Below are 27,548 nucleotides of genomic sequence, written 5' to 3' on the forward strand. Positions count from 1 at the left end.
ACACAAGATATACTGATTTATTAGATGTTTAATATTCAGGATTATCAGACCTCAAAGTTCTATCAAATATTACCAAGACTGTAATTGTTCTTACAACTTGGTAACTGTAGTTGTGAACATAAAATGAAGTATGTTAAATTGGTAAATTTAAGATAACTCAGATTAAAGAATGTTATTATGCCATCATGTCATTTTAAAATATGATGTCACTGGGTCTTATGAGCAGTACTTATCTGGAGCTTTGATGTTACTTAAATAAGGATAAAGATATTTTACAAATAAAAAAATGGCTAGGATGCTTTTATTAATTTAAACAGAATAACATAAAATCACTTGTATTACTATTTTGTTTTGTCATAAAGGGGAATTACAAAAAGAATAATAAGAGTAAATAAAAAATGTATTTCTGAAGTACTAAAACTTAAGACGAACACCATCCCATTAACAGAGCCATTTCATTATAAGGTTTCAAATGTTGTCTGAATTCAAGAGTATATTAAGGATTTAACTATTAAATTTATAATAACTTTTCATGAAGCTTATCATTCTGCTTAGGTCTTAAGTGTTCCACAACTTGAGACACCTATCAATGGAACACAGTGATTCAAGAAATATAGTTAGATCAAATGTATAAGAGTCTAAAATACAGAGAAGCCCTTCAGATGAATAAAACATGAACTTTCTACACAGTAAGATCTAGAATGAAAAATTAAAACAATCAATTATTTCCATAATGTAGGCAAAATTTCCTCAATTGTCTGATAAACACCCTATTTTCTCTTACATATGAATATGAAAACAAACGCTTCATAATGTGACTTACCTCTGAATCTAAATCCTCACTAGAAGGCTGAGAAAGTTTTGATGCATTTAAATTGTGTGGTGATAAGTCCATGCTTTCCTGAGACTGTGAAGACCAATCCACTTCATGTAAGGGATGAGATTCATCACTTGACTCATCACTCTTTAACTGAGATACATCAGACGGCTCATTATTCTCAGGCAGAGAGATGGGAGAATCACTCTTTCTAAGGAACTGCTGCAATGCTGTGCTTGGAGAGGGGCTTGGTGTTCTTGAAAAATCCCCAAGACTTCCAGACCAACTGAAACAACTTCTTAGTGTACCCAAGGTGGGTGGTGAGATGGTCCTCGTGAATCTGCTGGCCTTAAAAGACTGAGACTCTTCAGCAATCACAGTCACATCATCTGGAATATGCTCACTTGAATTATGTGCTACACTGATATCTAACAACGTCTTGCCATCTAGACAATCTGATTCATTTACATTGGTTTCTTTATCTGTGACAGCAGTTTCATCTAGAGACTGGCTGCTTGCTTTCTTTGATATACAGTCAGCAGAATCCAGAGAATTGGAAAAAAACCTAACAGAAAAAGCAACAGAAAGAATGCAGAAGTATTTTAGAGTTTTCTCACAAAGGTGACAAGATTCATAATGGAAAAATGGTTCTTTTAAAAAAATCTCATAAATATATTAATTTCATAAATAAAGGCAAAATAGATTTTACACATGGCTGATACTCAAATATTTGAACAGATATAGAAATATGCAACAGAAAGGACACTTTATAACTATTGTCTCTAATTTTGTAAAAGCAAAATAAATTAGCCATTTACCCCTCATCTTAGCTTACCTCCTAGTAGTAGCAAGCCATCTGGGAACTTGTAGTAGTATACTAATCTACAAAGCTTTTTATATACCCTATAAACTTCTACACTAATTTAAATATTGAGGTTAAGACTTTCAAATCAATTATTAAATTCTGTATTACTAAAGAGGTATTACTTATTCAGGGTAGCAGCTTTAAAAAAATCACTTTAAAAAACTCCAATATAAATGAAACAAAGATCAGTATCATTACTGGGAAGGATGTATTCAAGGAGTGTTTTTAGGTTTAAAAAGAAAATCCGAGAGTGTATGATCAGCTAAATATGAAACTTAAAGAGAATTTACCTCATTAATAGGCATTAGTTCAAATCCAAGATGATTAAACAGAATATTTACTAAATGCTGGAGAGTAAAAATCCTCTCTTATCTTTACATCAAATCCTTAGCTGACGTGTGTGGGTACAGGGCAGGAAGGAAGCAGCACGTAAAAGGAAAAGTCTTACTTGGTTTTTCACTGAGCAAGAAACATCAGCTCCTTTATCTGATCACATAATTCACTTTTAAGCAAACAATAACCCCTATGATATCCAAACATTTTTCTATGTATTATTTCGCAGGTAAGAGAAGTTAGAGTAACAGAGCCCAAGGTTATAACATTAATCAACTAAAGGACAGAATTAAAACCCAGAACCCCTCCTAGTTCACGGCTGTTTCCTTCCAAACAGCCTATGGTGTGACTTAACCGATAATTATATTTCTAGATCTGAGAAAATAAATAGGCATTATTCTAGGATAAGTATCTATATAATAAAGATAAGACTTAAAACAGACTTCCAAAAAGCAAACAGATTGGAGACAATCTTTTGCATATTTAATACCTCCTGTTATGTTATATTAAAAAGAATGGGGTGGGAATGACCACTGGCATATATATTAGTGACTGGGCACTGTGCCAGGTGTCTGATATATATAGCTTCTGCTAGTCTTAAAACAGTCTTATGCATATGATCATCCATATTTTATAGTTAAAAAAATAGGCTCAGGGAAGTTAAATGGCATATGAAAGATCGCTAAACTAATTAAATGATAGAATGAGAATTCAAGTCCAGGCCTACAAGATTGTGTGCTCCTTTCAAGGTACCATGCCAACTATGACTAGGAATCTTTCCTATCACTAATACTAACTATACAACCCTGGGAAAGTTTCTTAACCTCTCAGAGCCTCAATTTCTTAGCCCAAAATAGAGAAAGTAACGCTGACCTGAATATCTCATAATACTGTTGTGAGGAATAACATATAAAAGAACTTTGAAAATCAGCTAAGAAAACTAATTTAACAATATCTAATTATTATTAGATATTGCTCTATAATCTAGATCAGAAAATTATACATCAAAGATTTACTCCCAATTATTATTTCACAGGAAGTTGATACAGAAAAAAATATTTCTCCAAGCATTTCTTAATGCGTCCTCTGAACAATTTCTTAGCGAAACAACTAAGCTATATAAAGCAGCTATTTACAGCTTCAAACAGAGATTTCATTAAGCTTCCACAATGACTTAATAGCCAAGACCTGTAAAGACACACAAACATTATTCTCATTAGCTGTCTCCAAAGAGGCAGAAAAAGGAAATTCTATTTTCACCTAAATGGAAAGAAAAAGAAGCACTAAGAGGCAGAGAAATGAAATCCTATTTTCACCCAAATGGAAAAATAAAACACGAGTTCCAAAAATTTCTCTGAATGACAGAAGTCAACTTTCTAGAATGTATAAATCAGCATAAATCATCTAGAACCCTATTTTCCATCTTTTGCTGCCTACTTTTTCATTATTCCACTGTTAACAAGCACCTTTAATGAGGGTGACTAACAAAGGAAGAATCAAATTGATCATTTCATTGTACTGCGAATGTTTCCTTGGAAAGACTTGATGGGTTTGAAACATCCCCTAAAGGAGGCTTAGGGATTATCAGTGGTTCATTTCTTCATGTCCTTCTCCTATCATCATGGTTAGACAAATCTGGCTGCAACCTAGTTTATTAAACTTGAAAAATAAAAAATATTCATTCTAAGTCTTCTAGAGAAATACAGGGGCTGATAAAGTTTCTCTTTCTTTCTTTTTATTTTAATTTTTTTTTTTTAATTTTACTTATTTATTTATGGCTGTGTTGGGTCTTCGTTTCTGTGCGAGGGCTCTCTCTAGTTGTGGCAAGCGGGGGCCACTCTTCATCGCGGAGTGAGGGCCCCTCACCATCGCGGCCTCTCCTGTTGCGGAGCACAGGCTCCAGACGCGCAGGCTCAGCAATTGTGGCTCACGGGCCCAGTTGCTCCGGGCATGTAGGATCCTCCCAGACCAGGGCTCGAACCCGTGTCCCTTGCATTGGCAGGCAGACTCTCAACCACTGCGCCACCAGGGAAGCCCAAGTTTCTCTTTCTTAAAGTTACTAAATCATGCCTAAATAACTTCTAACACTTAAATTTCCTGTTTCTAGTTGTGGTACCACTATCCGAAGTCAATAAAATAAGAACTATTTATTGTATGTTTATCATCTGTTGGGCACTATTTTACGCACTTTACTTATGGTAATAATTTAATTCTATCAGCAATCCTAAGATTGTTATACTTGTTAGCCTTGAAGAAACAGAAGCAGCCAGAAATTAACTTGCTCAAGTCAAACATCTCATAAGTAAACAGGATAGGATTCGAATGCAGGTGGTCTAAACCCAGGGTCCAAATTCCTAACCCCTAAGTTATACTGACTCTTCAAATTCTCATCTTCACTCGCAGGGACTATGGCAACAGCCTAACAAATATTTCTGCTCAGCTTTGGCCCTCTAGAATCCATTCTTCACAGTGTGTTCAGAGTGGTCTATTTAAACCAGGAATCAAATCATACTCCTCCCCTGATTAAAACCTTCTAAATGTTTCCCATCACCCCTAAAGACTCAAGTTCCTTAGATTGGCTTACAAGCCTTTCATGAACTAGCTTGCTTATTTCTGCTCCCTCATCATCTACATTTCTGCTCCCTTTTCATCCTTTTCCCAACTTACGTTGTGGCAGAAGTAATAATAGCAGTGATCAACAGCAAATAGGTAACCCCATGCTCCGTGCTGTTGCTCACCTCCATGCCTCTGTCCGAGCTGCATGAGTCTGCTGGGAAAGTACCTGGCTCCCTTCTTTGCTTCACCCACTCATCATTTAAACCTAGGTAACAGCACCTAACACTCATCCCTTCCCTCTCACCCTTTCCAACCACTGCCTCAGCATTAGATGCCCTCAAAACACCTCATGCATGATTTTGTCATTGTACTTACCACACTGTATGGAAAGATTTTGTTACTGACCTATTTCTCCAACTACAAAAAACTACATGTTTCTCAAGAGCAAAAACTATGTCTCTCATTCTTGTAACCCAGCATCTAGTATGGTATCAGATTATCAATTAATATGAGAACTCCATAGTCATCTGTATTTAAATAGATTTCTAAAAATACTTTGCAAAATTATATTTAGCTCTTAAAGAAACTAAAAAAATAGAAACAAAGTGGGGGGGGAGGAACCCCCAAAGTGACAGAGTTTTTCTAATGCAAAATGTAGTAAGGTCTACAATTCTTATTTTGGTTCTCCATGGAGAGGTTACAAAAGTAACAGAAGTTCAAGGGAACAGTGGAACTAAAGCAATACATGATAAAAAACTGTAATTGGATTAAGCCAGGTCTTACACCTATCCCATTAGATTCAATGTTATTCAAGACAATTAAAGTAAGTACCAACAGAGTATATAATACAACAGACACACAACATTCTATAGGTATAACTATACCTGCTTCTGGTTCCTGGAACCACAACTGCACCACTTTCTTCATTTTTTCTCTGTAAAAATGTTGCAAATTTGTTTCTTCTCCTAGGTGGTGTGCTTAAGCTTTTTTTAATAGTAGTTCCATCTACCAGGTCAGGCATAAACCGTTCAGAAGAGTTCAATAATTTATTACCTTCACAACTATTTTTCTTGATCTTCTTTGTAAAGGAAGTAGAATATTGACCCAATAGATCATCTTCTGATAGCTCTTCTAAGTAAAAACAAAATTATCTGTAAATCTTTATTTCATGTGTAGTTAGACATTTGGTCTTAGTTTCACAGTCCATGTCCTATTGTTCTAAAGATGAAGTCTTATTTTTTTTTTTTAAACTATGCATCAGAAAAGGAAATAAAAGAATGACTTAAAAAAAAATTCCCTTGTCTGTGTTTTACGATTTCAAAAATTGGCTATGATTTAATGTCAATTATTTGTACGATTTTATGTGAAATTACCCAAACCAAAATTTCAGGGTACAATCAATTCTGTAAGGCTCTACACTCATTATACTAAGGGCCTAATTCTGAATGTAAAAAAAAAAAAAAAAAAGGAATTAAATGTATGATTAAACTAATGTTTGGTTAAAAAAAATGTTTCAACATTTAAAAAAAAAATGTTTCAAGGAGCTATATATACACACCATCACTGAGTTACGGTTTTTGAGGTGTATTTAATTGTCCTGTAGTCAAAAGTAATTTGTGCTTTAGCTCTGATCTTCATTACATAGCTATGGGGCTCTAGAAGACTGCTGTGTAACAAACGCATTTTATTGGTATAAGAATAAATCATAAGACTAAATAATGTAAGATGTTAAAGCTGAAATGGGCAAGGACATAGAGATAGCATTAAGGTACTTTAAATTAGTCCAACTAATTCTCAGTCTGAATAGCTTCCACTCACATGGGAGTAAATGCTCATGACTCTAAGAAGTTGGTAAAACAGTTGAGGGTGCCAAAATACAACAGACAAGGTGATACCTCAAATTCAAAAATGTATAGAGTAAAAAAAACCTATAGGTCAGTAAACTTGTAAAAATCTATTTATTATGCAGGGAATTGGGAGCTCTTACAGAAGAGGAAAAAAATAAATATCGTAGGATCCCCAGCAAGCCTTCACCAAGAAGCCACACCACACTAATCTCATTTTCTTTTTATGATAAGGTTGTTAGACTAGCTATTTGGAGAAATTCATAGACTTAGTATACATATTTTAAGCGAAACTTTAAGACATACTTGAGCCATACTTCTCAAATTTCCAGGTGACATAATACCCATGTTAGAAGACAATATAAAGGTTCAAAAAAGAAAAAAAAATAATAGGCAGAACAATGGATTATAATGAATCAAGATTACCTCAGTAAGGATAATGTAACCCATATTTAAGTTTAAAAATATAACAACCTGGCTTAACAGCAACTGGTGGATTTCGATTATAAACTCAGTAAATGCCAGCAAAATGACAAGAATACTACTAAAAGCTCATGTTATCTTAGTTTGCAGTAGTAAAAGCAGTTTCTGGATGAAGGATGAAATAGTGCCACAATTCTAAATATGATCTATGGTAAGCAGACCACATCTCAACCACCACTCACTGTAGTAGTTACAAATTATTAAAAAATTTGTATTGTATCCAAAGCATAACCTGGATAAGATAAGGAACTTTTAGCTTGCAAAAGAAATTTAGGAGGGTCACAGTGGCTGTCTCTAAATATATGAAGGGCTGTCACATTAAAGAGGGAAAAAATTTACTGTTTTTTGTTGTTTTTGTGTTTGTATGTGTGCCTGTGGACAAAATCCATTGATAAATGGTAGTTATAACGAAGCAGACTTAGTCTGACATAGGTAATTTACTGATGAGCTCTCTACATAAAATGAATAAGCCTAGCTTGATGGTAGAAGAAGGGAAGGAACTAATATGTACAGTGTACCTGTTATGTATCAGGGCTTTTTTATATGTTATATCACATATACAAAAATTTGTGAGATAGGCAATATTGTTCCCATTTCAGAAGAGGAAACAAAGGTTCAGAGATATTATCATGAAAAAGATTTAGGTTCATAAGGAATCAGGACATTTTGGCCAAACATGAATAATCTATACCTAACTTTAAAAGATAAGGGCATGAACTAAAAGTTTGCAAGGGCTTTGTTTTGTTTTTGTTGTCAGATATTCATTCATGTAATATCTGAGGGAAAGAAGGAAGAGAGAAGAAATGGATTACAATTATTCTTTCCACTTCTAAACATGTTCTACAGTGGAAAGAAAAAACCTTTTCCCAATACCTAGTATTCCATTCTCAGCACTTCTGTTCAACACTGTAATGGAGGTTCCAGTAGGCAAGAAAAAGAAATAAAACGTATCCAGACTGGAAAAGGAGAAGCAAGACTATCTTTATTTGCAGGTGATAGGATTGTCTACATGGAGAATCCTAGACAGTCTAAAAAGAGATACTAGAACTAATAAGTGATTTTAGTAAGGTTGCAAAACACAAGATTAATATACAAAAATCAAGTGTATTTCTATATACTAGCAATGAATCAGAAATTGAAATTAAAAATACCATTTACAACAGCATCAAAAATCTGAAATATACAGATAAATTTGACAACATACGTTCAAGACCTGTACACTGAAAACTACAAAGCATCGGCTGAAGACTTAAACTAAAGAAGACTTAAATAAATGGATCAGAAAACTTGATATTGTTAAGATGTCAATTCTCCCCAAACTTACCTATGGATTCAACTAAATCCCAATCAAAATCTCAGCAGGCTTTTTTTTTTTTTTTTAAGAAATTGACAAGTTGATTCTAAAATTTGTATGGAAATGTGAAGAACACAGAATAGCCAAAACAACTTTTCAAAAGAAGAACAAACTTAGGGACTTACACTACCTGATTTCAAGATTGACTATAAAGCTACAGAAATCAAGACAGTGTGTCTGGCATAAAGACAGGAAAAGAGACCAATGGTACATTGGTCTCTGCACATATGTGGTCAACTGATTGTCAACAAATGTGCCAAGGCAATTCAATGGAAAAAGGATAACCTTTTTAACAAATGGTGTTGGAACAATTGGACTGCCATATACAAAAAAAAGTGAACCTTGATCCTTACCTCACACCATATAAAAAATTAATTCAAAATGTATCAAAGGCCTAAATGTAAGAACTAAAACTATAAAACTTCTAAAATGTGACCAATTCTCACTAGTATTTCACAAAAACAAAATACATACCACTTCTTGGTCTTTTTGCAATGGATGACTTCCTTGGAAGATTTAACCCTTTAGTACTAATCACTAGTTCAATGCCCACAGTACTTGGATTTTCCTTCACCTTCGTAGCATCTGAAACAATGTCCAGCTCAAGTCTAGGGCAATAGTTCTTATGCCAAATGCTATTAATATTAGATGACTTTTGACATGTTTTGTCAGTCCAACTATGACTTCTTGATTGGGCAGGCTAAAATAGTAAAAGGAAAAAGGTTACTTTAAGAAGAAAAACAGTTAAATCATTTCCCTCTGTATCAACATAAATTATAAGTAAATAATTAAATTACCCCTTTGACCAGCTTTTGATGAAATATCTGTCCTCTAATAATAACATTTTCTACTTTGCTGGTGCTATACTTTTCCATTAAATTTGTCTTGTATTTCTAGGTCTGTTTCTCTCTCAATGAGGGTCAAGCAAATTCATTAGCTCATTTCTAAGAAATAAAAAAATGAATCTTCCTAAGACGAACAGTGCAAGAAATAAAACTGCACTTGAAGAAACGTGACCAGAAAAAATGTACTTTTAAAATTTGAGTATTAGTTCAATATACAATACTAATTAGTTTAATAATCATCTAGCAATAAGCCTCTAAATAATCACTGACATACCCTTTACAAAGGACCTGACAATTAAAACCATAAAATTATGTATTTAATCAACTATCCCATCTCTATAACTTAGATGAGTTCAAACCAAAACAATCTAATTTACAAAACAATAGTTTCTTTAGAGGACAATACCTATGTATTAAATAGGTATGTATTAGTAGACAATACCTATGTATTAAACAGAAAGCTACTTTGGTCTACATTGAGCCATGCATAAAACTTTCTCCAAGAAAGAACTTATTGACAGTAAGGATTGATAAATAATCATTTTTAATGCTAAAACAAGTTATTCACAATTAATAACTATTTTATTTTATTATTTTTTTCTAAATATATTTTAGATGAAAATGATCTGCTAATAGGATGTCAACGATTAACACTGGTACAAAAAATGTTGGTACTAGGGTGTGAATTCCACCTGACAAAAGTCCCACCTGAATCTGGAATCTAATCTTTCACTTAAAGAAAGGACTAAAAATAAAAATAAATAAATAAAAACGAGGTGACATTATTCATAATATACTCTGAGAATTAACAAGGAAGGTAATTTAGAATAATTGAGAGAACAGGTATAATAAAGACAGTTTAAGCAGTATAGCTCATGGCATTAGATCCCACTGATGGTTTTATTAAAAAAAAAAAATAGGCAAGTAGAAAACTTGACTGGGAAGAATAAATCTTAGATAAATAATAAGAATTAGTTTGATGTACAATTAGTGGTTCCGAAAGAAATTTCTCTATGAAAAAAATAATCTGATAAGGATTTGGACTTATGAAGGATGGCCATCTTAGTGAGCCATAACATTCCCAATTGTATCTGAACATTTTCAATACAACCAATTACTTTTGAGTTTCTCAAAGGAAAAACTTGAGAATCATTCTGATGAAATTATAATATCAGTAATTCAAATGTGTAAAGAAGATAGCAGAATAAAGACTTTTCAGTTCCCTTTTTCTACAAACTTCCCATTATAAGGTAAAAAAGCCACAGAGCTATAATGTACAGCACAGGGAATACAGTCATCCCTCAGTGGCTGCAGGGGATTGGTTCCAGGACGCCCTCAGATACCAAAATCCACGATGCTCAAGTCCCTTATATAAAATGGAATAGTATGGTCAGCCCTCCATATCCGCGGGCATCTGCGGATTCAACCAACCACAGACCCAATTCGATTGAATCCTTGGATGCAGAACCCATGGATATGGAGGGCTGACCAGTATAGTAAATAATACTATGGGACCTCCCTGGTGGTCCAGTGGTTAAGACTCCACGCTCCCAATGCAGGGGGCATGGGTTCGATCCCTCATCAGGGAACCAAGATCCCTCATGCTGCACAGCGTGGCCATAATGATAATAATAATAATAATATTGTAGTAACTCTGTATGGTGACAGATGGTAAATATACTGATCATGATAATTTCTTAATGTATATAAATATTGAATCACTATGTTGTACACCTGAAACTAATGTCAGTAAGTCAATAAGAAAAAAATCATCCCCAAAGCAATAAGAAGAAACAAACACAAATACCATCTACAGAAAAATTAGGAGATATCTGTAACTTCCAAACCACAGTGAAGACAAGAGTATAGAGAGAAGAATTTAAAGAACCTAGCCCAAGGAGGGAGGGGCAAGATAGGGGTAGGGGATTAAGAGGTACAAACTACTAGGTGTAAGACAGCTACAAGTATATATTTTACAATACAGGGAATATAGCCAATATTTTATAACTATAAATAAAGTATAACTTTTAAAAATTGTGAATCACTATGTTGTACACCTGAAACTTATATATATTGTAAATCAACTACACCTCAATAAAGAAAAAAATAAAGAACTTAGCCCAAGAAAGATCAAAGTGTCTTCAAGCATCTGCAGAAAAGAATATCAGTAAAAAACCAATTCCAGACTTCCCGGGTGGCGCAGTGGTTAAGAATCCGCCTGCCAATGCAGGGGAGATGCATTCAAGCCCTGGTCTGGAAAGATCCCACATGCCGCAGAGCAACTAAGCCCATGCACCACAACTACTGCGCCTGCACTCTAGAGCCCATGAGCCACAACTGCTGAGTCCACATGCCACAACTACTGAAGCCTATATGCCTAGAACCCGTGCTCCACAACAAGAGAAGCCACCGCAATGAGAAGGCCACACACCGCAACGAAGAGTAGCCCCGCTCGCTGCAACTAGAGAAAGCCCATGCACAGCAATGAAGATGCAGTGCAGCCAAAAAAAAAAAAAAACCCACAAATTCCACATCCAGAAACCTGAAGACTCGGAAATTTAAGGGATCAGGTACCATGGAGGCCACAAGTAGGGGGAGGGCTAAAAAAAGGTTTATTTGGCTCCTGGGCGCTCGTGTTCAATCTGTCCATACAGTCAATTCACACCCATCTGCCTTCAGAGCGACTGGACCTTTGAAACCCAGAAACAATAACATAAAAACAGTAGGTACTTCAGAAGATGAAAAGATCCATTTGTCTAAAGACAGAGATCAAATGAAAGGCTAAATAATGAATAGTGGGGAACAGCCCTACCCCTTTCTGGTCCACCCCAGCTCATTTCCCTATCTTGCTCTCAAAATGCAAACAGCTACATTTACATAGTTAAGTAGAATTGGAGGATCCCTTTTTGGAAAAAAGAACTGTACAGAGAAAACATGCTGATGTTTGGGAATTCACAAAACAAAGGCAGCTTGTTGCCAACCAGTTCACCAAAGAGTAAAACCCAAGACTATAAGCCCCACTCATTCACACAAAGCTTCTTAAGCTTCTCAGTGCCTCTCCCAAACAGGAACAAATTGACAAGAAGCTCTAGGTGTTTGAAAAAAGTCTCCACCATGAAAGAGAAAAGCCAAAACACATAGAAAAAAGAAAATCCAAAGCAAACAGAGATAATGCAGAGAGGAGAATAAAATGTACAAGAGATTATAATTAATATTCTGAGAAGGGTGGGGGGAAGAGGAGATTACATCCATGAAATAAAACAAAATCTTTAAAAAATCACAATTAAAGAAAGGGTTCTTAGATATGAAAATGATAGTAAAAAGTAAAAATTCAACAGAATTTCCTGCAGTGATAGAAAAGTTCTGTGCTGTCCAACATGGTAGCCACTAAGGACTTTAAAAGTGGCCAATGCAACTGAAGAACTAAAATTTAATTTAATGTTAATTAATTTAAATAGCCACATGTGGCCAGTGGCTACATACTGGATAGTGCAAAGTTGAAAGACAAAATAAAAAAAAGTTTTTCCCAGAAACAGCAAAAGATAAAGACATGAGCAAGATAGAAAAGTTCCAGAATTTGAAGACCAGAAAAATCCAATATCTAATTAATAGAAGTTCCAGATACAGAACAAGAGAAAACAGAAAAAAGGAACTAGCAACCTGAGTGTAAGGTTTATATAATTTGAGTTGATGAACATAAAGTTCTTTTTTAGTATCATTATGAATTTGTGCTCTCTTAATAAGCTTAGTTTATTTCAGCTGACAGTAACAATTCTTTTCAATGCTCAACTGGTCACCAGTTTGTCAGTGGCCATCTTCTCAAGGCTCACCTCTTTTTCTTTCTCAAGGTGCTCTGATTCCTTTACCTGGTAAACACTAAGACATTCTTGGTCCAGCCAGAGTGAACTACTTAGAGTACCTTTAACATGCTATCCTCTCTCACACATGCTGTTTTCTTCAGCGTGGAACCACTCACCCATCTTGAAAATCCCCACTCATCTTTGTAAAGCCAGGACACACACCAGTTCCTCTATAAGGAGACAGTAGAGGGCTTGGCTTGGAATCAGAGCTCCCCTATTGATTAAATGCGTGAGCTGGCAAGTCGCCTAACCTCCCTCTAATTGTTTCCTCATCTGTAAAATGGAAATAATGGTACTGACCTCAGAGGCTTGTTAAGGAGTAAATGAGTTACTATGTCTAAGTTGCTTAGAATGGCACTTAGAACACAGCAAATGCTCAAGAAATGTTTGTTATGATTATTAAAAAGTATTCTCTCCTAGGGACTTCCCTGGTGATCCAGTGATTAACAATCCGCCTTCCACCACAGGGGACGCAGGTTTGATCCCTGGTCAAGGAACTAAGATCCCACACGCCACGGGGCAACTAAGCCCCCATGTCGCAACTACTGAGCCCGCATACCACAACCAGAGAGAAGCCCACGCACCGCAACAAAAGATCCCGCATGTCACAACAAAGATCCCACGTGCTGCAACTAAGACCCGACGCAGCCAAAAAAAAAAAAGTATTCTCTCCTTAGGCGGAGTTAAGTGCATGCCCTTTGTTTCCAGGGAGCCTCGAATACATCTATTATAGCACTTACCATATTTCTATATATATAACCATGTGTCTCTCCCTTAGACAATGAGTACCTTACAAGCAAGGATTACGCTCTGCTTTTCTTTATATTCCAGAACACTAGCTAACCTAACTATGCTTGTTATAGTACTTAACAAATGCTTAGTAAAGAACTGAATGGTGAGTAAGGGTAAAGATCTGGATAACTATGAGAAAGGAGAGACGATTAACCAGAAAGACAAAAAAGAAGCAGAAGGACTTAGCAATGAAAGAGAAGCCAGGGGTGGGGGAGGAGCAAAATAGGTGAAGGAGATTAAGAGGTACAAACTACTAGATATAAAATAAATAAGTTACAAGGATGTAATGTACAGCACAGTGAATACAGTCAATATTTTATAATAACTTTGTATGGAGTATAATCTACAAAAATATCAAATTACTATGTTGTACACCTGAAACTAATGCAGTTGACCCTTGAACCATACAGTTAATCTGAGTATAATTTATAGTCAGCCCTCCATATCCGCAGTTCTCCTGCATCTGCGGATTCAGCCAACCAACGACCGTGTAGTACTGTAGTATTTGCTATTGAGAAATACCCGTATGTAAGTGGATGTGTGCAGTTCAAAGCCATTGTTCAAGGGTCAACTGTATAATATTGTAAGTCAACAATACTTCACTTAAAAAAAATTAAATTCCAAGTCTTCTAGTCTGAATGAAAGAGATCATGTAACTGACATTCATTCATTCAACAAAAAACATGGTAAATATAATATGGCAGTGAATATCACAAAACCCTACCTTTATGAAGACTGCACTCTACCGGGAAGAATCAGAAAATAAACAATAGAGACATAATTTATGGAGTAACAAGTGCTAAAAAGAAAAAATGTTATTAAGGAAAGCTGATAAGAAATAAAGAGTTTGCTTCTGACTGTGGATAGATTATAGGAAAGCATTTATGTAGATTCAGGAGACATTCAGAATTATGTGATTGGTATACAGACTAGAGATTGGGTTAAAGATGTGCGAGTTCTCTGCATAAATGAGATAATTAGAGTCATAAGAACTTATTTAAGGAATAAATCTGAACATAAACAAGAACAGAGTCTGAATGGAAATATGAACAGAAAAGAGAGAATGGTGGGAGAGTGTATCATAAGAGATACATACATACAATTGGGAAAAAGTAGAAGAAAACAGGAAGGGGCTCAGAGACACATAGCAGCGGTGCTCAGTAAGTATTTGCTAAATTGTGAATGAGCGAAAAATCAGTTTTTACTCCCCAAGGGAGGTATTTCTAGGTTTGGTCTTCAACAATGCCAAATGCCAGAGGCTGAAAAGGGTGAGATGAAAAAAGGTCATCAAACATTTGGTATATTCAAATGAAATGTTCAAGTGTAATGGTTTGATAATACATTTTGTGGTCACTTTTTAATTTAAGGAAATTAACCAAAATACCTATGTTCTAAGAGATATATTTTCTCTAACATCGAGTTGTTTTCAATCTACACCCTGCATAATGCCTGGATATAGAAATGCTTAAAAGATGTTTACTAAATGAAGATTTGCCTTTAGTCACAGTTCCCGAGACATAATTAAAATGTGCTCTTTTAGAAAGAAGTCTTTACTATGTTACCACGGCAGTGTCTGGATTGTAGTCATCAATCTGTTCGAAAGTATTTATATCTTTATTTCCAAGTGCGATTTGAAGAGCTATAGAATCATCAACATATCTAGGTTGGTAGGATTAAGGAAAACTGCTTTCATTAACAACCAAACAAATGATACTCTAATAAGACAGAAAAGTGTGTTCTATTGTCACAGAAAATCTTCAGGTTTATGACTACTTTCCACATTCAGCTTTACTGAAACCACAGGCATAGTTTACTAGTCACAGCAGGAGTTGGCTATTTTCTGAAGCAAAGTCCCAAGGCATCACTTATTCCCTGTCAAGGGAGACGGAGAGGAAAGTCTTGGCGACTACCTATGTGACTCATGGTTCTACATCACCCTGGATGTACGTGGCCAGTGGCTGTGGGAAGAGCATCCTCAACTGGCATACTCATATGCCCAGAGCGTTCTTCCTGGTTAATTGAGCTTGCTTGCCATGAGGGGTTCTCTTAAGTGCCACCTTTGGAGTATGTACCTTAAGTGACTGACTGTACACATTTCTGTCAAGTCAATCTAAGTAATTAGCAAGTTATAATGGATGAGCCTCAGGTTTATAAACAAAAAGTTACTCTAAATTTTTGCTAGCATTGTAATTAAATTTAACAAAATAAAGATTTCACTATAAAAAGAGAAAGCAAAAAACAATTTGCAAACTTTTTACTGAATGTCTCACTAAAAAATCACCACAAAAATACGGAAGAAGTGCAAAGTTCTACCATTCTGGTTCCGAAAGGATACCGCCCAGCATAGCTTAGTGTTTCAGGATCAATGTCATCTTCATAGGCATTCAAAGGGATGAGTTTCCTTTTGATGGGATCAAAAACTAGCTGATAGAGGAAGGTATTATTGGCCCGAATAAATCCTTTGATGTAATCTTCTGGTACTGTTATATTCATCTTGAGATAATGTCCAATTTTCTTGATAACCTAATAATGAATGTAAAAATATTTATGAGTTATCTGCAGATAAAGAAGAGGGAACGCATTATTCCCAACACCCATCACTTTACATTAGAGATGGATGAGGAGGGATAGAAAAATCAATTGCTTTTATCTATATTAAAAACCTCTACCAGTAAACACAACCATGTCATGACTTAAAATTCTAAGTCTCTATAACAGTATTTTCTTTGGTTTTTCTATTATTAATCCAAAGAATGAAAAATTCAGTTACACATCAAATTTACATTCCTAGGTATAACTTTAAGATACATTCTTCACCCTCAAAGTACCTTTCACCTAGAAAGCAAAAAACAAACAACACACAAAACCTAAGAATTAAAAAAAACCCAAATATTCATAGATCATATTTTAAAAATGAAGTCAACATTCTAATTCCTGTTAGAGTCATGGATGATTAAAGCTGGAAGGGGTTTTAAATCTTTTATATCAAACTCAGAGACAAAGAAGAGAAGACCCAGAGAACTAAAGTGATCCTGTAGTCACAGGCTAGTTAGTACATGTTGCTCTATTCCGAAATCTGCCACCATCTCCCAACCTTGAGATCTGTCTATTTTAGTACACCACCCTTAGTCCTGAGGACTCACATTTTGTACCCTTGGAAACAAAAAATGGAAATTCTGCTCTGCAAACTCTAAGGGCTTAAGAGAACTACTCAAGGGGGGGTGGGGTAGGAATAAGCTTCTTTAATGTATGTTTAATTTTTTAAGGTAAAGAAATCAGAGAGGGGCTTCCCTGGTGGCACAGTGGTTGAGAGTCTGCCTGCCAGTGCAGGTGACACGGGTTCAAGCCCTGGTCTGGGAAGATCCCACATGCCGCGGAGCAACTGGGCCCGTGAGCCACAATTACTGAGCCTGCGCTCCGCAACAAGAGAGGCTGCGATGGCGAGAGGCCCGCGCACCGCGATGAAGAGTGGCCCCCGCTTGCCGCAACTAGAGAAAGCCCTCGCACAGAAACGAAGACCCAACACAGCCATAAATAAATAAATAAAAATTAAAAATCTTTAAAAAAGAAAAAAACAAACAAACAAAAAAACAACATTTCTATACACTGGCAATGAAAAAATTAAAATTAGACTTAAGAAAACAATTCCATTTATAATAACATCCAAAAAAAAAAAAAAAGAAATCAGAGAAATTATAGAGCAGTGATGTATGGGGTCTCAGAGTTTTCTAGAAAATACATGACACATGATACCACAACAAATTGTATGAGGAAGTAATACAAGAATACAGCTGTACTCTATTAAGCCACATTAAAGAGATTTATATAAATGTGCAATTCCTCTCATAACTTACACTTGTTTTAGAAGATAACTACTTTTCATAAAAATATATTTATGTTAAAATGTAATGAATTAATTATTGTTAATTTTAAGTGAATTAATAAACATTTTGATTTTTCTGTTTCAATTTCTTTTTTTTTGGCTGCATTGGGTCTTCGTTGCTGTATGCAGGCTTTTCTCTCTAGTTGCAGCGAGCGGGGGCTACTCTTCGTTGCAGTGCACAGGCTTCTCATTGTGGTGGCTTCTCTTGTTGCAGAGCATGGGCTCTAGGCACGTGGGCTTCCGTAGTTGTGGCACGCAGGCCCTGGAGCATACGGGCTTCAATAGTTGCAGCACGCAGGCTCTAGGGCGCACAGGCTTCAGTAGTTGTGGCGCGTGGGCTCAGTAGTTGTGGTGCACGGGCTTGGTTGCTCTGCAGCATGTGGGATCTTCCTGGACCAGGGATTGAACCTGTGTCCTCTGCATTGTCAGGCAGATTCTTAACCACTGCGCCACCAGGGAAGTTCCTTCTGTTTCAATTTCTGACTCAGTAAATATCAATAGCTATAACCCATATAAACAAAAATAATTGCCACAAAGAGATTTTAAGAGTGTAAAGGGATCCTGAGACCAAAAAGTTTGAGAACCACTACTACAGAGTAACAGGACAGAAATCAAAAGACTGTACGTTTTAACATTAATTCTACCCTAGAATATCTTATCCTTAAGTTTCTTTATATTAGTCTTCATTTAAAAAAATTACTACTTGTTTTTTGTCAGTTGCTGAAAACACGGTTCATCCGTTGCCAAAAGCAAAGTTCCAGTGTTTTAGTCATTTTCTCCTTTCAATGACACCATATTGGATATGGATATAATAGAATATTTAAGATCTATATTCTGAGCAGTTCATCTATTATTTAAGAACTGCTTCAGAAACTGAATATGACACTTGGTAAATCACTCTTACCTTTAAAATATCTGGATTGTTGGCTAGTCTTAGTACTTTGCAGGCCTTGGCTAATCCAATCCCACGCAGTGATGAGAGATAGTCACAGCCTGAAAGAATGCACATATAACGGAACTTCTCTTCTGTGAACACATCCCCAAGCTGTTTGCACATTCCCAGCCGAGCCTGATCAACTTCTAGTCCATTTCCAAATTGGTCCATTTTTAAAATAACCTTCAGGAGGAATGGAAACTGTTAACACCTGAAAGAGCCATTTTTATTTTTCATCATCTAAGACATTGCAGTATTTCTAAGAAGTCTTTCTTGTTCTTTATCATAACTGAGAAGAGAGACAGGTAGGCCAGTTAATTACTGTAATATTTGCAAATAAGTTAAATTGAAGCATAGGCTATGGCTAGACAAGGTCATACGCCAGAACTCAATTGTCTTGACTCTGGTATAAAGAAGGCCCTTTTTGACATGATAACCTATTACAGAGTTATCATGTCAAATAGCAATTCATACAAAAAGCATTTTCTCCTTACCTTCCGCTTTTACATATTAAAGTAACCCTTTTGCTTAGTCTTAAAGTAATACATGTCCATTGTAGAAAATTTGGAAAACACAGAAATTCAGGAAGAAGAAAACAGAAGTTGCCCCAAATGTCTCATCTATCACTATTACCCAGCATTAACCTTTTCACAGATCCTTCTTCATCTATGAAATAAATAGATAATATAAATAACATAGATATTAACAAAAATGAAATCACCCTATAGTTTTGTATCTTAATATATAATAAAATTTTCCATTAAATAGTTTTATACATAATTCTAAATAACTGCAGAACATCTCATTAGTAGATAAGTTAGCTTATTTACCTAACCTAATAGAAAAATATAAAGCATATAAATTATCATTATTAAAAAATAAGACCACATTCCACTAAAGAATTTGGAGAAAACAAAACCCTCTAACTGTAAGGGCTTATTCTGAAAAATCGTCCAGATTACACAAATGTCAAGCAGCAAAACCTTTCTTTTCATTTTAATAAAACAATTATTAACAACTGTAAGTAAATATTAGTTGCAGGTATTAAATAGGATAAAAAACTTTAGCTCCTGATTTACACTATTTCCATCCACATAGAAAAACAGTATGGAGTAGTTGTAGTTAGGTACCTTTTTACAGCCAAAAGCGAGGAGATCAGAGTCTTCTGTAATTACAGCTTGTACAATACCAGCCTTGTTAAGATAGGCCAACTGTGCATCTGCTTCATATGGAGCCACAAGACAATCTACGCCCTGAGACCGAGCAGCCTATGGGAAAGGATTGGTCAATCTCAAGAACAGCATCTGCAAAGCACTGAACAACTTCCTGTATCAAACCCATTTCATTACCAGCCTCAACATGTATTGAATACTTGCTAATATTATTTTTGAAAATCATTTCCTTTGAAGTAAGTTTTTCTACTTTTAGTCCTATATATATTGAACTAATCATACAGCCACTAAGAAATCTTTTTTAAAAATCAATATATACATTAGGAAAAAAGAAATATTGCTGTACATTTGGGGGCGAATACAAGCTATAAAGCTTAATTATTTCAAATTATAGAAAGCTACCATCTTAAGAATGATTATGCTCTAAAAAGAACACAAGTCATGCGTTTCCCCAGGTTCTCTTATCACAGAACACGAGTCTGACACTGTACTGATGAAACAACGGAATTTAATCACTGTCTTCCCATTTGTTTACCAAGCGGTTTGAACACAGACCTGAAAAGGGGTAAGTGTGGGCTGTGATTTTGGGCATGCTGACACTAAGATTTATGGTAATAGGTAATAAGGAAATAAGCTTCTAAGAAGCAGATCAAGTAGACTAGAAGTCTGTAGAGCTCCTGAGTTGGCCAGGCTACTTCAACAGATCTCTGACAGTCATTCATGAGTGAAGGTTACAGTAACTGTCGAAGACTATGAGAGTGGGGTGGGATTGAACCTCCAGGAATTTATTCCTTGCATCTCTGCGGAGCACATTTATCTATGTAAGTGACACATCTAAAAAGGGAGAGCTTCACTTATTCCTTAGGATTTCTCCCTTGGAAACTGCTGGACTCCTCTGTTCTACCTACAGATACTGTTCCTTCTTCCTCTGACACCCAGCTTTCCTGAAGGTTAGGCCTAGAAGAATTTTCCTCCCTTTACTTCCTTAACAAACAACTCAACAAACAACTTATAACTAGCCTAAGTGAACCCAGTAATTTGTTACTTTGGCTTAATTTCTTATTTAGCTCACCTTGATTACGTTGTGGGCCATAGCGTGTGTGATATTGATAGAACGGGTGAAACATTCTCTGGCTTCTGAGACCTTCCCCTCACGAAGAAGCTGCTTTCCCTTAAGAAGATTGGCTTGTCTTCTTCTGCAAGATAAAAAAAGGTGAGAGAAGGACTCAAAAAATTACAATACAACGATAATTCAAGAATTTTTCCTAGAATAAAAAATGTTTGACTCATTTGAAAGTGCACATCCAATCCTTGAGAATATTAACCCAGATCTTTTGGGCTTCTAGACAAAAAGAACAAGGATTTACAGTGCCTGTACACACAAGCTTATCATCAGACTTTCCCATAGCAATGCTTCATGTCAAAAGAAAATGGAGTAATGAAGACACTTATGAAAATATAAGTCAAGGCTTTTACACCATTAAAAATAACTTTCCAGTGTAAAGGGTGCAACTTTATCAACATATTAAGAACTTGAAGTATACTGTTTCCTGTGAGTTTCTCTGTGGAACCTATTATTACTAGAGGAAAAACTATGGAAAAACCAAAATAACATGAGAGACATTGATATAAGGACTGTTAATAGCCATCAGCTATATGGTAATTTGTAGACGCAAGACTAAATAACTACTGCTCTCTCCCTGTTTAGGGAGAGAGCAGTAGTTATGTGCCCTGGCAATGTAGTACCACTATTTTTGAAATGGGGGGAGAGAGTGCACATGCAAAGGAAAGAAAAAGAAACTGTAACGACAATCATATTGGTAGTGGTAGTATTCATATTTTATTCTGAATCTATTGTTGAGTATAATGTGGGGTAAAATAAATGAGTTATTATAAGATATTCTAACTTTATTATCCCTGTATCCTTGAAAACAAGGATTCTCAGTATGAAAGAAAGGAGCAACGGACACAATACAGAAAAAGTAAAAAAAAAAACCCTGTAGTCTTGAATTTGAATTGAAGTATCAGTGTGAACTCATGAAGTTTACCTTTTAAGTAAATGTGCATATACACATACACACAAATTTCCTAGTTCACTTTTAAACTGAGGTCCACAAATGAGGAGACTTTGTAGAAAAGGATTTTAAATGCCCCTCCCACCGCTACAGTGGCAAAAAGAAAGCTGATCCTACAGAGGTAAGTCAGAAAGAGCACTCAGGTCAGAGACAGAGAGCTGAAACATTTTTTAGCCTTTCTCGAAGTTAGCAAGAGGAAATAACTCTGTAATTAGACTTAAGAACAGGATGGGGGACACCCAGGTGGGATATGGCATGGACCAGTCCCTCAGCCACACTGGTTTAGGGCTGTCACCAATCCTTTAAGAACTAACCTGGAACTAACTTTTTATTAAAAGTATTTTTAATAAACTGTATATTATTCCTACTAGAATGAGGGTGCAGACAGTCTCAGTTAATCCTTTTATAAACTTTATAAAGTTCTGACCTTAAGAATCAGAGCCCACTAAATACAGGTAGATTGAAAAACCTATATCTGAAGAGCCCTCTCTAATTTGATTCTAGGCCCAGGGATGGCAAACTAGGCAAGCAGCACTCTCACAAAATGCTCACTCAGTGAGGTTTACTTCTATGTGGGGCTAACTCATACTTCCTTTAACAACTAAGCCCAGTGCTCTTTCCTGTACAGCACAATGACTCCTGGACCTAAAAACTAACACAGGGTAAAAACAAGAATAGATGAAAAGTGGCAGAATAGGTGCTTCAATAAGATACAGAAATTCTTTAAAAAAAAATACAGAAATTCTTTCTAAGGTCTGTTATAAAAATACGAGATTCTGTTGAGCTAAATATGAATGATAACATTTCAATTATAACTACTAAAAGAACAGAAATAGAGTACATCACTTTTCAACTAGAAACAAGAGACAACAATAAGGGTGGATAAAACAATCAACCCAGAAGTTAAGCAAGGTAGGAGCTATATATTAGTAATTAATGATCAATGTAAAAAGAATAAAACTCTCCAGTTTTAAAAATGACAAAGATTGACAGAATGGATAAAAAAATTACAGTGATGTGTTCTTTATAAAAGACAAACTTAAAACCAATGACATAGTAAAACTGAAAATAAACAGAAAAAGACATTAGGAGCATACAAAAGAAAGTTGTTATGGCTATACAAACATCAGACAGGATAGACTTTAGAACAAAAAAGCACAGAGACTAAAAGAGTCACTGCATATTGCTTCAATTTGTCACAAAAATATAACAAATTCTAAACTTGAATGCCACCAATAAAACAGCTTCAAAATAAACAAAGCAAAAAAAGTTGGACAGGGCTTCCCTGGTGGCGCAGTGGTTGAGAGTCTGCCTGCTAGTGCAGGGGACACGGGTTCGAGCCCTGGTCCGGGAAGATCCCACATGCCGCGGAGCAGCTGGGCCCGTGAGCCATAATTACTGAGCCTGCGCGTCTGGAGCCTGTGCTCCGCAACAAGAGAGGCCGCGATAGTGAGAGGCCCGCGCACCGCGATGAAGAGTGGCCCCCGCTTGCCGCAACTGGAGAAAGCCCTCGCACGGAAACGAAGACCCAACACAGCCACAAATAAATAAATAAATAAATTAAAAAAAAAAAAAAAAGTTGGACAGAACTATAAGGTAACTGACAATTGCACTATCATAGTGAAATTTTAATGTACTTTTCTCAGTAATTGAAGAATTAAGTAGACACACATAAAAAAAAACAAAAAAAACATTAAAAAACCCAGTAAGGATATGGAAGATTTGAACATTACAACCAATAAGCTTGATTAACTGGACAGACATAAAACCATCCACTCAATAACTGAAGAACACACATTCCTTTCTAGCACACATGGAACGTTTAAGGAAATCTGTTCATGTACTAGAGATTAAAACAAGCCTCAACAAATTAAAACAAAAAGAAATTTGTATTACACAGACCACAATGTCAGATCTTAAAAAGTTAAAGAATTAACTTACTCTCTTCTAGACTTCTCCACTTCCTTTTTAGAAGGTAAAGTACATCCATCAAATACCAGGATAGGCTTGATCCCATGAGATAGTAACATATTTACAAATTTCATACAAAATCCTACATACCTATGAAAATGAAGAAAAATAATTAAATGCTTTGCATCTTTAGGTAATACTTTTGCTCTTTTTAAAACCAGATGAGACAGATTATGAAAAGAGGTTTCTGTTTTTTTAAGCAAATGTTTTCCCAGGAAATGTAAACTCTAATTTAGACTTGGATCCTAATGGGCTATGGGATATTTGCTTTCCTCATGTGTAGATTAAAAGGCTTTGACATCCATAACTAGCCTTTTTACCCCATTTTCTTTTTTTTTGCTTTGAGAAATTTCGAATCTATTGAAAAATTGAAAGAATAGTAGAAAAAATACCTGATTTCTCCAACAACACCATTATCATATCCAAGAAACTTAACAGCCACAAAATACCATCTAATATACAGTCTACATTAAAATTTGTCTGATTGTCCCAGTATTGTTATAACCAGTGGTGACCTGCTAAATTTTAACAAGTTCTGGGGAAAGTGGTACCTAATATGTAGCATTTGTCAATCCCTGACATGAATATTCTACAGTGGTGGATAAACTACCAATGTGGGCTCACTAAATGCTGAATTGGGAGGAGATGGTATATAGCCAGCTCATAAAAGTTGACTCCAGCACAGCACTGCTACAATTTTTTTTCCCCAGTCCAGGATGCAAACAAGAATCAGGTATTGCATTTCAATTTTTATTCTGGCAAGACAGTTAAAAATAGCTACATGTAGATTCATTCCAGGGTCACATGGATAGCTCAACATACGCAAATCATCACTCTGATACACCACATCAACGAAAGACAAAAACCATGTGATGATCATCTCAATAGATACAGAAAAAGCGTTTGACAAAATTCAACATCCATTCATGATAAAAACCCTTACGAAAGTGGGAATAGAGGGAACATATCTCAACACAATAAAAACTATTTATGACAAACCCACAGCCAATATAATACTCAACAGTGAAAGCTCAAAGCCTTCCTGCTAATATCTGGAACAAGACAAGGATGCCTGCTCTCACCACTTCTCTTCAACATAGTATTGTAAGTCTTTTCCACAGCAATCAGACAAGAAAAAGAAATAAAAGGTATTCAAATTGGTAAGGAAGACATGACACCATACATAGAAAACCATAAAGTTTTCACATTAAAGACTACTAGAACTGATAAATGAATTCAGCAAGGTAGTGGGATACAAGATTAACATACAGAAATCTGTTGCATTTCTTTACACTAACAATGAAATAGCAGAAAGGGAATGTAAACAAACAATCCCTTTTAAAATACTTAGGAATAAACCTCACCAAGGAGGTGAAAGACTTATATGCTGAGAACGACAAAACATTAATAAAGGAAATTGAAGATGATTCAAAGAAATGGAAAGATATCCCATGCTCTTGGATTGGAAGAGTTAATATTTTTAAAATGGCCATATGACCCAAAGCAATCTACAGATTTAATGCAATACCCATCAAAATACCCAAGACATTTTCACAGAACTAGAACAAATAATCCTAAAATTTATATGGAACCATAAAAGACCCAGAATTGCCAAAGCCATCCTGAGAAAAAAGAACAAAGCAGGAGGCATAACCCTCCCAGACTTCAGACAATACTAAAGCTATAGTAATCAAAACAGCACAGTATTGGCACAAAAACAGACATACAGATCAATGGAACCGAATAGAGAGCCCAAAAATAAACCCACACACCTATGGACAATTAATCTTCAACAAAGGAGGCAAGAATATACAATGGGGAAAAGACAGTCTCTTCAGCAAGTGGTGTTGGGAAAGTTGGACAGCTGCATGTAAATCAATGAAGCTAGAACACAGCCTCACACCATACACAAAAATAAACTCAAAATGGCTTAAAGACTTAAATATAAGACATGACACCATAAAACTCCTGGAAGAGAACATAGACAAAACATTCTCTGACATAAATCATACCAATGTTTTCTTAGGTCAGGCTCCCAAGGCAATAGAAATAAAAGCAAAAATAAATAAATGGGACCTAATCAAACTTACAAGCTTTTGCACAGAAAAGGAAACCATAAACGAAACAAAAAGACAACCTACGGACTGGGAGAAAATATTTGCAAATGATGTGACTGAAAAGGGCTTAATTTCCAAAATATACAAACAGCTCCTACAATTCAATTACAAAAAACCCCCAAACAACCCAATCAAAAAATGGGCAGAAGACCTACATAGACATTTCTCCAAAGAAGACTTACAGATGGCTAATAGGCACATGAAAAGATGCTCATCATCACTAATTATTAGAGAAATGCAAATCAAAACAACAGTGAGACAGTGAGGTACCACCTCACACCACAGAATGGCCATCATTAAAAAGTCTACAAATAATAAATGCTGGGGAAGGTGTGGAGAAAAGGGAATCCTCTTACACTGTTGGTGGGAATATAAATTGGTGCAGCCACTATAGAAAACAGTATGGAGGGAGGTTCCTCAAAAAACTAAAAATAGAGTTGCCATATGATCCAACAATCCCACTCCTGGGCATATACCCAGACAAAACTGTAATTTGAAAAGATACATGCACCCCTATTTTCACAGCAGCACTATTTACAACAGCCAAGACATGGAAACAACCTAAATGTCCATTGACAAATGAATGGATAAAGAAGATGTGGTATACATATAAAAACAATGAAACAATGGTATTTGCAGCAACATGGATGGACCTAGAGATTACCATACTAAGTGAAGTAAGTCAGAAAGAGAAAGACAAATACCATATGATATCACTTACATGTGGAATCTAAAATACAACACGAACTAACACATCTATGAAACAAAAACAGACTCACAAATATAGAGCACAGACTTGTTGTTGCCAAAGGTGAGGAGGGGTTGGGGAGGGAAGGATTGGAAATTTGGGATTAGCAGATGCAAACTATTATATATAGGATGGATAAACAAGGTCCTACTGTATAGCATAGGGAACTATACTCAATATACTGGGATAAACCATAAGGAAAAAGAATTTATATATATGTATAACTGAATTACTTTGCTGTACAGTAGAAATTAAACACAACATTGTAAATCAACTGTACTTCAATAAAATTTAAAAACAATAGCTACACTTACAACTTCCATCAATTTTAACTCAAAAATATGAGTAAAAAGATGCAATCTTAAAAGATAATCTTCTAAATCAAATATATTCATCTTAATGGAAAATTCACTACATTGTTCTTTTTTTCCTTTTATTGTAAACCAGTGACAATAGACCTCCATTGGTCTATAGAACAATGATTGGGACCTACTGATTAAGTATCAAGTAAAAATAGAAGAAAGCAAACATAAAATTGTAACAAGTTTTAAAGGAAATTTACTTTTTTATTAAAAACTAGACAGAGGGACTTCCCTGGTGGTCCAGTGGTTGGGATTCTGTGCTTCCACTGCAGGGGGCATGGGTTCGATCCCTGGTCAGGGAACTAAGATTCTGCATGCCGTGCAGCGTGGCAAAAAAAATTAACTAGAGAAAATATAAACATCAGACATCTGGTGCCCTCACTTTATATATTTTAGACATCTTTCCATGTCAGCACATATAGAGTGACATCATTGTTTCTTACGGTCATAAAGGTTTATCATAGGCTTATCCAAATTTTCTGACCTTTTCTGGTTAATATCCCCATCCAAACGTGAAAAAGAAAAGGAAAGTAAACT

At 35.6% G+C, this 27,548-nt stretch overlaps 1 protein-coding gene across 2 annotated transcripts in view; it reads right to left on the reverse strand.

Moving 5' to 3' along the window:
• Positions 1-27,548, reverse strand: part of EXO1 (exonuclease 1) — a 42,821-nt gene that overhangs the window by 11,508 nt on the left and 3,765 nt on the right. Inside the window, exons 4-12 of one of the 2 annotated variants that reach the window (XM_082470133.1) lie at positions 23,755-23,874; positions 20,811-20,934; positions 19,697-19,834; positions 18,537-18,749; positions 16,085-16,272; positions 15,312-15,408; positions 8,727-8,952; positions 5,456-5,699; positions 824-1,382 (exon numbers count right to left, since the gene is read on the reverse strand). In XM_082470133.1, the coding sequence (XP_082326259.1) occupies positions 824-1,382; positions 5,456-5,699; positions 8,727-8,952; positions 15,312-15,408; positions 16,085-16,272; positions 18,537-18,749; positions 19,697-19,834; positions 20,811-20,934; positions 23,755-23,874 (1,909 nt within the window). Of the gene's footprint in view, positions 1-823; positions 1,383-5,455; positions 5,703-8,726; positions 8,953-15,311; positions 15,409-16,084; positions 16,273-18,536; positions 18,750-19,696; positions 19,835-20,810; positions 20,935-23,754; positions 23,875-27,548 lie in introns of both variants that reach the window. The other variant, XM_082470132.1, reaches the window with a different exon arrangement.

This window comes from Balaenoptera physalus (genome assembly GCF_965194825.1).
Source record: "Balaenoptera physalus genome assembly, chromosome: 1".
Classification (NCBI taxonomy): domain Eukaryota; kingdom Metazoa; phylum Chordata; class Mammalia; order Artiodactyla; family Balaenopteridae; genus Balaenoptera; species Balaenoptera physalus.